The sequence below is a fragment of the Rhinatrema bivittatum genome, chromosome 3, assembly GCF_901001135.1.
Source record: "Rhinatrema bivittatum chromosome 3, aRhiBiv1.1, whole genome shotgun sequence".
Taxonomy (NCBI): Eukaryota; Metazoa; Chordata; class Amphibia; order Gymnophiona; family Rhinatrematidae; genus Rhinatrema; species Rhinatrema bivittatum.
The window spans coordinates 225,816,510-225,829,893 of record NC_042617.1 but is presented as its reverse complement, the minus strand read 5'-3'; the positions used below and the strand labels follow the sequence as shown (position 1 = coordinate 225,829,893).

General features: G+C 43.5%; 1 protein-coding gene across 1 annotated transcript in view; it reads right to left on the bottom strand.

Annotated features, from left to right (window-relative positions):
• LOC115087279 (lysosomal-trafficking regulator-like) overlaps positions 1–13,384 on the bottom strand; it is a 1,534,685-nt gene that overhangs the window by 38,186 nt on the left and 1,483,115 nt on the right. Inside the window, 2 exon segments of the mRNA XM_029594260.1 lie at positions 4,474–4,545; positions 5,854–6,010. Of these exon segments, the coding sequence (XP_029450120.1) occupies positions 4,474–4,545; positions 5,854–6,010 (229 nt within the window).

Genomic DNA, 13,384 nt, shown 5'->3' with positions numbered 1-13,384 from the left:
GAAACGGTACTCAGTGTCATGGACCTTCCAGAGCCAGTCCTGGTTGTTTCGCCCGCTCCTCGACGAACTTCGCGGCTTCTGCGGGATCAGTAAACCAGCATACGCCGGTTGAAGTAGGCACTCGCAGCCGGGCCGGGTATACTAAGAGAGCCTTGACCCCCAGCGCATGCAATTTAGTGCACGATGGCGCCATGGACCGGCGCTGCTGCGACACGGCCGCGGAGAAATCTTGAAACACTAGAACGCGATGGTTCTCATATTGAAGAGCTTTGCCCCGCCGGACAGCCGCTAAAATTTCGTTCTTATGCAGGAAGTTCAAAAGTTTCGCGATCACCACGCGGGGTCTGGTGTCATCCGATCGCTTAGGGCCCAACCGGTGTGCGCGCTCCACAACCAGCGGGCCATGCACAAGTGTCAAGTCAAGCGAGGTAGGGAGCCAGGCCTCTAAGAACTTTGGTAACTCACGGTCGGATAGTGTTTCCGGGAGTCCTACAAAGCGGAGATTAGAGTGTCGCGAGCGGTTCTCCTGGTCTTCCATACGCTCCGTGTGTTTCAGGACCGTTTGTTTGAGCTGCGTCAGCTCCTGCTGTATGGACAAGTGGCCATCTTGCAAATCCGAAATCCGCTGTTCGGCTGCCTCAACTCTCGTTTCAAAAGTTTGTATAGAGCTGGTCAGTTCTGTTAATTTGGAGGAGATTAGCAATAATTCCGGTTTAATAGTTTCTTGAATCGCCGTCTTAATATCCGCCATATTTGCCTGAGCTGTAGCGTCCAACGGCTGCTCCTCCCCCTCCGCCGGGCTCTCAGAAGGCCGCACCCGGTCCTTTTCTTTGTCTCTATCTTTCTTAGCCTGGCGGGACGCCATGAAAAAAAAGAAAACAGTCCTTACGGTTCCGAGAAAGCCCAGGTAACCAAATGAGGTAGTTAGAATTCTCGTGGGGGGCAGATGGAACCAGATAGCGGGCGGAGGGCGCCGAGAAGAGAGATTGTGCGTCTTCCCTCTTCACAGCATCACGTGATCTCATAAATGTACTTTTAAAGCTCACCATACAACCTTCAAAATACTAAAATTCCATCCAAAGAATGCAAACAACTCCTTAATGGCTTTGTGGTCTGACCAAAAATAAAAAAATAACTGCATTTAAAGTTAGGCTTAGCAGTTAAGATAGTGCCCAAGGATATTGTGATCTTTCACCCCTCTCTTCCTGTGGAGAGGATCTTGGCCATGAGAAGGTACTCCAGCAACTATTTATGCAAATATATACCCGTCTCAATGCTCACTTGGAAATCATGAGGGACAAAGTCGCTGAACTGGTTTCCTTTGTAAATGAAACAAATACATGTGTTGTTGACCTGGATGAGTAGATGGAAAAGATGGGGGGGATTTGCTTTCAGCGAAAGTGCAAAATCTCAAAACATTAGAGCACTCATACTAAATCATATCTGAAAATCAAGAAGATTTGGAAAATTGGAACTGCTACAACTTCATTATCAGGTTACTAGAAAAAAATAGAGGGTTCTACTTGTGTTGAATTCATGGCGGATTGGCTTCCAAGGTTGCTACAATTCTCTCCTATTACTGACAAGTTCATCAAACATGGAGCGCATTATGGGCCAAATTTTAAAATCTACGCCCGATTTTATAACATGCGCGCGCATGTTATAAAATCCAGGGTTGGCGCACACAAGGGGGTGCACACTTGTGCCCCTTGCATGCGCCGAGCCCAAGGGGAGCCCTGATGGCTTTCCCCGTTCCCTCCAAGGCCACTTCAAAATCAGAGCGGCCTTAGAGGGAGCTTTTATTTCGATCCCCCCCACCTTCCCCTCTCTAACCCACGCCTCAGCCCTGACTAAATCCCCCCCCCCCACCTTTGTTGCAGGAGTTGCGCGCGCCGGCCAGTTGAGGGCGCGCCAGCCCCCGGCACAGGCCACTGTGCCGGAGGACCCGGGACTGCCCCCAGACTGCTGCCACGTCTCCGTCCCGCCCCTGGACCACCGCCCGCCTCCGTCCCGCCCATTTTTTAAAGCCCCGGGACATACACACGTCCCGGGGCTTGTGCGTGTCGCCGAGCCTATGCAAAATAGGCTCGGCACGCGCAGGGGTAAGTTTTCTAGGGTTACGTGCGTAACCCTTTGAAAATCTACCCCTATGCTCCCAGGTCTGCCCTGAAAGACAGTAAGCATCCATGGGCTATAATTCTCTGGTTTCATTATTTTTAATAGAAGGCTCACATAATGATGGCAGCCTATGAGACTGGAGCTCTTTGCTATCAAGAACATCAGATCATTTTCTAGGATTTTTTGGCCTGAAATGCAGGAGACAAGAGTTTGCTGAGATCAAGTCAGAATTCTGCAAATGAGGGTCAATATATGCAATTCTCTTCCTAGCTAAATTGAAAATAGTAGAGGATAGCATAACAGAGAAATGTTTAGCAGCTATTAGGGAAACAGAGGAATCTTTAAAAGCTATAACAGATAGCAAGAAAAATATCTAAAATGAAACCCCATAATTTGGAAACAACTTGATTCATCTGGTCTGCAGGGGCCTGGGCTGTTGAATAAGATTATTTTCCTGCCTTTGTGTTTGGTTTTTAAATTTCTATTTATTCTCTTCTTTTTTTTCACCATTGTAGCAGCAGGATCCAGGATCACACTTTTGTACAGACTGTGTAGGGAATGATAGTGTTCTAAGTTCTTTTTTCCCCAATATAAAGTGTTCTAGGGCTTACTGAAATATTTGCAGTGCTGCCTTTTCATAGGTAGAGTTGTTGTTTGGGTCCTGGCAATTAGTGCTATTATTTATTTTATTTATTTATTTATTTAGCTATTTTCTATACCGGCTTTCACGACCAGGGGTCACATCAAACCGGTTTACATTGAACAGTTTGTGCATTAAACATAGAACTGGAACAACTAACTGGTACAGAAAATACAGTTACAATGAACAAGGAATTATACAACTGGGAGAGTGGGAAGAAGAAGAAGAAGAGAGTATAACAATTAATAAAAAATGCATTTACAATGGATCTTTACAAAATATGTAACTTAAAGACCCGGACTGGGAGCAGTCCTGGTCTGGAGTAGGTGGTGGATGATTAAGACTTTATAATGGAGTTATGAGATGATGTGAACTCTGAAAAAGTTTGGCTACTTAGGTTCTGAGTTTCTTTATGGCAAGCTTTTGTATTACATCTCAGTGTGTGTGGCAGTGGAGGCAGTTCCTGCTCTGCACCTAATGCTATGGGAGTTTCTATAAGCACAGGTTATGTATCTTGCTACCTTCCCCACAAATTAAGCAAACAATGTTTATTGGGGTAAAGTAGCATAGCAATGCCACTGAAAGGGCCACAAAATCTGGCCCTTCCTGTGGAATTGTATTGGAGACCAAAGATTAGATCAGGAAGGCAGCAGCAGGCTGGCAGTGTGTTTCAACTCCCTCTCGCTTTGATCAGTGATAGGATGTTGATGAGAGAAGCAATAGGTCAGACAGTCATAGGAAAGAGAGATGGGCAAGGGCAGTATTGGTCGGCTTTGCCTCCCCAAATAAAAACATAATCTAATTCTCTTGGTGTGGAGAGAATAATTGGGTAGTCTGGATGGACTAGATGGCTTTTTCTGCTATCATCTACTATATTACTATATAACCATGCAACTCAATTTAAAAAGAAGATTCAATTTCCCACCAGTAGCAGATCAGTTGAAAAATCTGTTACATGAAAATGTTGTTTATTATGTACTTTGTAACTAATGGCGCTTAATGTATAGCAATTATTAATAAAGCTGCAGATCCTGACTATATGTAAGTATTCAGGAAGGAGAAGAAGAGTGGTTGTTAGGAGTGCCTATGATAATGGGGCTGGAAAGAGTACAAAAGCTTAACTAATAAAGGGAAACAAGCTAGTGTACAATCCAACCAGGAAATAGACAACATAATCTACCTTGCAGTATCAGCCAAATTTTAAATTGGCCACGCGTGTAAAAATCGCCACTTACACGCGTAGCTGGGCCCTATACGCATTTTCAAAAGGGCCTGGCCACGCGGCTAAGTGGTGATACACGCACAAGTGCCGGGCCCTGAGAAAGGGGTGGGCCAGGGGGGTATGTTTTGGGCCGGGAGGGGTAAGATGTAGTAAGTAATAAAATAAAAAATTGCGGCAAGGTAGGTTAGGTTTACGGGGTGGGGAGGAGAGGGGAAGGGGAAGGAAGGTTAGGCAGAGGGTTAGAGAAGTTCCCTCCCAGCCCAGCTCAGGCATGTTATAAAATCGGCGCACTTATGTTTGAAAATCTACCCTTAAATTAGTTTAAAAAGAAAAATATTTTCCCCCTAAACACAGGCCAAGACTATCATATCTAATTTTATTTTTATAATAAAGGGATGAAGAAGGAAAGATATGGACAACAACAAATTAGCTGCAAAAACTAGTATAGTATACAGAATTAGAAGTTAAGTACATTAAACGAGAAGGTCATTACCTTACAATAGGTTTATTTGATTTGGGAAACACAATTTCCCTGACTGGTTTTAAGTCCCAGGTGCTCCATAACCTAAGAATCAGAAAGTAAAAGGGAACAAAATACATCAAGTTTACAAAACGTTTGCATCTTTTTTAAAAACAACTTTTTTAAGGATAAACAAGCTGACATTTAGGGGTCCATAAGAGCATAAAATATGGATCAAGCCCAGTACCCAATAGTGGCCAATCCAAGTCACAAGTACTTGGCAAATACCCAAACATTAAATAGATCCCAAGCTACTAATGCCGGCAACAAGCAGTGGCTATTCCCTATTGATTAATAGCAGTTTATGGAATTCTTCTCCAGGAACTTATCCAAACATTTTTTAAACCCAGTTACACTAACTGCCTTAACCACATCCTCTGGCAACAAATTGAAGAGCTTAAATGTGCGCTGAGTGAAAAATAATGTTCTCCAATTTGTTTTAAATGTGCTATTTTCTAACTTCATGGAGTACACCCTAGACCTTGTATTATTCAAAAGAGTAAATAACCATTTCACATTTCCAAGTTCAAGTCCTTTCATGATTTTGTAAACCTCTATCATATCCCCTTCTCAGTCATCTCTTCTGCAAGCTGAACAGCCCTAACCTCTTTAGCCTTCCTCATGAAGGAAGCTGGAGCTCATGGAGTTGTTCCATGCCCTTTATCATTTTGGTCGCGCTTCTCTGTACTTTCTCCAGTGCAACTATATCCAGTCCATTTTCAGCCACTATCTGGCCAACAAAAGCCAGCTAATTTTATCTAGATTTTCAGATCAGATCCACACCACTGGATATAATTTTAGGCAGTACTAAAGTTATTTGGCTATGTTAGCTGGACAACTCAGAAAATTAGCATTTACCCTGTTAACTTAGCTGGATAACTGGCTCCACTCTGCATAAGAGCTAGCCAGATATCTTTTTTGCCATATAACATGTTATCCAGCTATTTCAGGGCTGGTCAGTGCAGTTTGGTTTCTAGATCTCTCAGTTTGTTCATCTGTGTGCATGTAGCCGGATAAACCATGCTGAATATTGCCTTCTTAAAAAAATGTATCAGTTAAATCCCATGTATAGTACCAAAAGACATGAACAGTAATTCTGCCAAGAGACAATACCATCTACTTACATATTTCAGCAATTTGTTGTTTTCTATGGATTGCTTCTAATAGTTCTAATGGCAATACATTATCAGATTCACTTCACAACAACCTGCCATCAAATTCCCAAGACTACTGCAGATTGCCCGAAGGTATGAGAAAGACAATGTTGCACAACATACAACCATTGTTTCCAAAGTAAAAATTTAAATTTTATCCTGATGCAGTTCCAAAAGTAAAAACAGCACAGATTCTTACCGTACGATTCCATTTTCTAATCCACCTGCAATCACATTGACCGATATTCCTTCAGGCTGATTAGAGAAAGCCACAGAGCAAATGATTTCTCTACAGTGTACATGTCCGACAAGATCACCATTCACTGTCCAAAGCCTGAGATCACTTCCCCCTCCCACTGAAACACACAATTATTATGTTATCAGATTTATGCATAAAGAGCCATGGGTATATGTAGTAAGTGAGAGCAAGACAGCTTGCTATAAAGAAAACTGTATTAAAGCACCAATGGCAACATCTCTAGCTTGAAATATTTTAGCAGCAAAGTCCCTCTGAACTTAGTTATAACAAAAATATGTTTGTAATATTACTAAATGAATACCAACATATAGGGGGTAATTTTCAAAAGGATTTATATGCTTAAAACTGGATTTTACACATATAAATGCACTTTACGTGTGTAAGTTGGCTTTTGAAAATTGCTTCAATACATGCCATTAATTTATCAATGTTTTCTATGCATAACTGCACTTAAAATTACCTCCTATACTGTCAAATTAGTAAACAATATTTAAAATATACATTTTCAAAATACCATACCAAATATATCAAAATACAATGAATCAATTTTAAAACTAATATTAGAATAAACAGGCTGATTAAATAAAGTGGGCATGGTCTTAAATTGTGTTATTTACCTTAGCTCCTATGATTTCTAATGGAGCCTATTCATTAATAATGCATCACGTTTTAATGTCTCTTATTGTAGTAGCACACTTTAGTGAATAGAACTGTAAACTGGTAACCTCTTGAAAGGATAAAAAGGGAGAGGACTTTGCTGCCGAGGCCCTTAGCTGTCCCATTTGAATGCACTCTCTCAACTTGGACTGCGAGGGGTTTTTCTTGCCATCACACTGTTGTGCTGGTATCAGCTCTAACATTAGAGCTATACTGTAGAAATTGGTTCTTCTACTTCCTAGGTTCTTTGCTGTAATCATCATTGTAGGATGTCTTACATACAGTCTGAAACTTCCATCAGCACTAAAGATTCATAATGCATTCCATGTCTCACTATTGAAGCCATTAGTTCTTAGTGAGTTCTCAACTAAGACATCGGAACCTACACCTATTGATGCAGAAGAAGACATAGAATACAAGGTAAACGCTATCCTTGATGTGAGAAAGAGAGGCAGAGTATGGGAATACCTTCTATCTTGGGAAGGTTATGGACCTGAAGAAAACTCTTGGGAACCTTTGGCTAATATCATGGATAAAGAGATGCTTCAGCAATTCCACAGAATGCATCCTCAGAAACCAAGACCAGGTAGGAGAACTGGAGGGAGCCCTTTGAAGGGGAGTATTGTTGCGTCCATCGGGGTAAAACGGTATGGAGAGAAATCCAGGTGGCAGCCCTGCAAATGTCAGGAAGTGGCACCAATCGCAGGTGTGCTACTGAAGTCGCCATGGCCCTCACAGAGTGTGCTTTAACACGGTCTTGAAATGGAATGCCCGCTTGCTGATAGCAAAAGGATATGCAGTCTGCCAACCAGGAGGAGAGAGTCTGCTTACCCACAAGCTGCCTTAATTTGATGGAATGGAAAGAGATGAACAATTGAGTGCTTTTCCTGCGGGCAGCTGTATGGTCTAGATAAAATGCTAGAGCCCGTTTACAGTCAAGGGTATGCAGAGCCTGCTCTCCTGGATTGGAATGGGGCCTGGGAAAAAAGGTAGGTAGTATGATGGATTGATTGAGGTGAAAATCCGAGACTACCTTAGGCAAGAACCTAGGGTGTGTGCGGAGTACAGCCCGGTCCTGCAGAAGTTTAGTGTAAGGCGGATAGTTAACTAGGGCCTGTAATTCACTAACTCTGCGAGCTGAAGTGATTGCCAAAAAGAAAATCAATTTCCATGTGAGATATTGAAGTTCACAAGAGTGAAGAGGCTCGAATGGTGGTTTCATGAGTTGACCCAAAACCAGATTAAGGTCCCAAGAAGGGGCCGGAGGACGCAGTGGAGGCTTGAGGTGAAGCAAGTCCTTCAAGAAACGTGTTACAAGGGGTTGTACTGATATAGGAACATCCCCAAAACCTTTATGGAAGGCGGCTACTGCACTGACATGCATTCTGATGGATGAAGTCTTTAGACCTGACTCTGATAAATGCCAGAGATAGTCCAAAAACTTCGTGATGGGACAGGAAAAGGGGTCAAGGGACTGAGAAGAGCACCATGACGTGAATCTTTTCCATTTGTAAGAGTAAGCTTTTCTCGTGGAAGGCTTCCGTGAAGCAATCAAGACATGGGAAACTGGTTCAGAAAGGTTAAGTGGCTGAAGGATTAACCTTTCAACATCCATGCTGTCAGGGACAAGGTGTGAAGATTGGGATGGCGGAGGCACCTGTCATTTTGAGTGATCAGAAGCGGGTCCGACCCTAAGGGAATGTGCCTGCGAATGGAGAGATCCTGCAGTATTGGAAACCACACTTGGCGTGACCAGTGAGGTGCTATCAGGATCATAGTTCCCTTGTCCTGACGTAACTTCACGAGAGTCTTCGAGAGAAGAGGAAGTGGAGGTAATGCATAAAGCAGACCGGTTGTCCCCAAGAGGGAGAATGCGTCTCTGGGCTGAGAGTGTTTGCTGCGAATGAGAGAGCAGAAGTTCTCTACTTCGCAGTTTTGAGGAGATGAAAAGAGGTCTATCTGAGGATATTCCCATTGTTGGAAGATGGAGTTCGCCACCGAGGGGTTGAGAGACCACTTGTGTGGTTGAAAGATGCGACTTAGCTTGTCTGCCAACACATTGTCCACTCCCGGCAACCAGGTGGCCCTGAGGCACATCGAATGGGAGAGAGCTTCCGCCCATATCTGTGCAGCTTCCTGACACAGAAGGAAGGAGCCCGTGCCTCCCTGTTTGTTGATGTACCACATGGCCACCTGGTTGTCCGTCTGGATCAGGATAACTTGAATTGAGAGGCGATACTGATGGTGTTTGGCTTCCTCTGGAGACCAAGATACTTGTGTCTGCAGATTGGCCACATGGGCTCCCCAGCCGAGGTTGGAAGCATCGGTGGTGAGGGTCTGGAACCTGAAAGGGCAAGCCTTGGAGGAGATTGTTTTGATTTTTCCACCAGGCAAGAGACTGACGGAGTGAGTCGGTTATGTGGACAATGGTTGACAGGGGCTGAATGCTTTGAGTCCATTGAGGCCTTAGAGTCCACTGCATGACTCTCATGGCCAAACGGGCCATTGGTGTGACCTGAACTGAGGACGCCACGTGTTCCAGGAGGATGAGAAAGTGGCGTGCAGTCGCGGAGTGCTGAGACTGCAGCTGGTGTGCAAGAGACACGAGAGTGAGAGCTCGTTGTCGAGGCAGAAAAGCCTTTGCCTGCAAGGTGTCCAAGTCTGCCCCAATGAACAACAAGGTTTGAGATGGGACTAAGTAGGATTTGTCGTAGTTGACGAGAAATGCTAATGAAATTAGAGTGTGTAAGGTTAGATTGAGGGACGACAGAACAGCTTGCTGTGTGGGAGGCCTGATTAACCAGTCGTCTAGATAGGGGTAGACGTGAACACCTTGGGTCCTGAGGAAGGCTGCAACTACTATGATGCATTTTGTGAAGACTCATGGCGCAGATGCTAGGCTGAATGGAAGCACTCGATATTGATAGTGCTTGGGGCCTACTAGAAACCTCAGGTATTTGTGATGAGATGGAGTTATCGCAATATGAGTGTATGCGTCCTGGAGGTCCAGAGAACAGAGCCAGTCTCCTCTTTGTAGAAGAGGAAGAAGAGAGCCTAAGGTTACCATCTTTTTTTTTTTTTTGCAAAATCATTTTTATTGTAAAGACAAGCATTTCCACTAGCACTGCAACATATTCAAAAACAACAGCAACAAGAGAACAAACAGTACAGTAATGATGCTGGCCTCCTGTTTAGTAACAATACCCACCCCAATAAGCAACCAGAACCCCCACCACTCCCAACACATTCAAACTGCACAAACCAAACACACCACATACACCCCATTCAGACAACCACCTCACCTTCCAACCACATTCGCGCACCCCCCTAACCCCAGCCCAAGAGCCCTAAAAACATGCAGGGAAAGAGAAACCCTGATCAAGAGAATTTAGTAGCAAGGCTACTCAGGAGTTACTCGCCCTGGGAGAGTTGGTGTACCAAGTTTCAATATATCCTGCTGTAAACAATTGAGTCTGGAAATCCAAGGTGAGAGAAGAGTAATAACAAGCCCAGCAATCTGCATATCGCTTATCCCTAGGCTGAGGAGACTTGGGAAAATCCAAGCATTCCAGTAAAATCATGTCCATCATGCGATGGTGCCAGGCCACAAGTGAGGGTGTACTCGCAGGCTCAATCCACTCAGCAAGTATTGTTCGGCAGGCAAGTAGAAAAGCAGTCCTGCCAAAGCGATCCTCTGCCCCCGTACATTTCACAAGGAGCGCCTGCAGTCCTGCCAATAGGAGCACAGCAGACAATCGTAAAGGTATCTGAATACATTTATTGACGCAGGCCAGTATATTTTTCCAGAAAGTCTCCAGGGAAGGGCAGAGAATCAGCCGATGCAACATGGTACCCTCTGTTGTGGAGCATTTAATACATAGTGGAGAGGAGAGACGACCCATTCGAAAACGGCGCACATCGTCACAAATAGTATGATGTATAATCCAAAATTGCAGGTTGCGCAACCCGCAGTCCTTCAGTGGTTTATGTAGAGAAGTGAAGCATGAAGTAAGGAAGGGAACTGTAACACCCTTTGCACAAAACGGCGTCCAGTAGCAGGCCAGAAGATCAAGATGAGGAGTCAATCGCGTATTTGAAATCAATCTACTCCAGCCCTGTATAGAATTATGTAAGTATGCACACTCAACCAGTGTTTTAGCAAAAGCAGTTTCGCGTGCATACTCCTCTGATTGCCAGCGAAAAGTCTGCAAGTAGTGGCGAGCTTGTAGGTAGGCAAAGAAAAACTTACGGGGTAACTTGTAATTCTCATCCATAGTTGTATATTGTAACACTTGAGGGACGTCTTCTTCAAAGTAATGATAGGTATACCTAAGTCCACAGCGAGCCCAAGTCTTGAAGATGCCACTGGTAGTAATAACAGGCTAAAAATCACAGTTACCCACCAGCTGGTAAACAATGAGAACAAGCCTGGGAAGACTGAGAAGAGAGGATCACCTTGCTGGTGGCTGAAAGGAATCAGTAAGTTTTTGCTTGGGACATTGTCTTTTTTTAAAGTATTGGGGCAAAGTTAACTATTTGGGAATATTATTTAGTGTGTTTGTGTGTATGTGCCTTTAATAGACAGAAAGGCAGTGAATAAACAAGTTAGACTGTATTTTTAAATAGTCAGTCAATAAGGTAGCAGTAGGTGGTATGTTTATTTTTAAAAGTCTGCAGAACTGAGTGTTCTCCAGACTTTTAAAGATCTGAGTGTTTGCATTTAATACTAACTGAGTGTTTGTATTGAAAGAAAAAAAAAAACCACAAAAAAAAATCCCAAAAAGTAGCCAGAAGCTAGAAATAAGCTAGGAGCAATGTATACCTAAGTAAAAAAGTTGAATAGTTCAGCTCAGTTACTCACCTTGGAAAGGTGTTGAGGTAGTGTGATTGGGTTTGAATAGGGACCAACATTTGTTAATCAAGACAGCAGTGAGTCACTCAGCCTGACTAACTAAGTGTTAAGGTTGTGTTTGATGTGAATAGGTACTATTCTTTGTTAATCAGCACAGCAGTGAGTCACTCAGGAAAACTAACTGAAGTGTACATCTCCTAAGGGATTGTTTTGCACTAATTTACCTTAGAAGCACATTATAAATTAGAAGGGAAGAGCTCAGTAACCCACATTCCAGTGGGAACACTGAGAAGAGAGGATCACCTTGCTGGTGGCTGAAATGAATCAGTAAGTTTTTGCTTGGGACATTGTCTTTTTTTAAAGTATTGGGGCAAAGTTAACTATTTGGGAATATTATTTAGTGTGTTTGTGCCTTTAATAGTCAGAAAGGCAGTGAATAAACAAGTTAGACTGTTTGTATTTTTAAATAGTCAGTCAATAAGGTAGCAGTAGGTGGTATGTTTATTTTTAAAAGTCTGCAGAACTGAGTGTTCTCCAGACTTTTAAAGAACTGAGTGTTTGTATTTAATACTAACTGAGTGTTTGTATTGAAAAAAAAAACCCAACAAAAAAAAAACAACCCAAAAAGTAGCCAGAAGCTAGAAATAAGCTAGGAGCAGTGTATACCTAAGTAAAAAAGTTGAATAGTTCAGCTCAGTTACTCACCTTGGAAAGGTGTTGAGGTAGTGTGACTGGGTTTGAATAGGGACCAACATTTGTTAATCAAGAGAGCAGTGAGTCACTCAGGCTGACTAACTGAAATTAGACTGTTTGTATTTCCCAAGCATCCCACCCCTCGTCCATCCACCCCTAGCTCATCCCTTAATTTATAGGCAGGTGCCACTTTCACAAAAAAAAAAAAAACATCAACAAAAACTTTATTGAGAATTTGATCAGACCCCGGTAGGCCACTACCAGACACATAGTGAATTCACTAATACATTTAAAGGACGTTAGACACATTCCTACTCCCATAGCAACCTAAAACTTAACTGATCAAAATTGAAATGAAGGCAGCAGGACAGCAGCAAGAGGGGGGCTTCCCAGTCTTTTGCATAGAGTGTCACATGTATGATTTTTTTACCCACTGGTGAGAAGTTGTTCATGTGCATGTGATGCAAAGAGCTCCTGGCTCTCAGAGAATGAGTCCGATTTCTGGAGGCTAGAGTGGCAGACCTGGAGGAGCTGAGGCAGACAGAGAGGTATATAGATGAGAACTTCAGGGACATAGTAGTCAAGTCCCAACTTCAGACTGGCAGCCCTGGTGCTGCCTTGGAGGAAGAAGGTCTCATGATGGGAGAGCACGAACCAGGTGCAGCAGGAAAGGATCCTGTAGCAAGGACCTGCTCTCCAGGTGATGCATTGTCCTTTCGCACTGAGGATATCTCCCCAAGGCCTACTGCCCAGGAGGGAAGGGTTAGGTCGGCCGTCATAGTTGGTGATTCGATTATTAGGAATATAGATAGCTGGGTGGCTGGTGGGCATGAGGATCGCCTGGTAACATGCCTACCTGGTGCAAAGGTGGCAGACCTCACGCGTCACCTAGATAGGATTTTAGACAGTGCTGGGGAGGAGCTGGCTGTCATGGTACATGTGGGCACCAAAGACATAGGAAAATGTGGGAGGGAGGTTCTTGAAGCCAAATTTAGGCTCTTAGGTAGAAAGCTTAAATCCAGAACCTCCAGGGTAGCATTCTCTGAAATGCTCCCTGTTCCACGCGCAGGTCACCAGAGGCAGGCAGAGCTCCGGAGTCTCAATGCGTGGATGAGACGATGGTGCAAGGAAGAGGGATTCAGTTTTTTTTTTTTTAAATTAATGATTTTATTGAACTTTTAATATAACAGTGCTATTACAATAGCAATATGAATACAGAATACATAATACACCCCCAAATCCCCCCTCCCTCCCCTCGCCCTTGGAGTG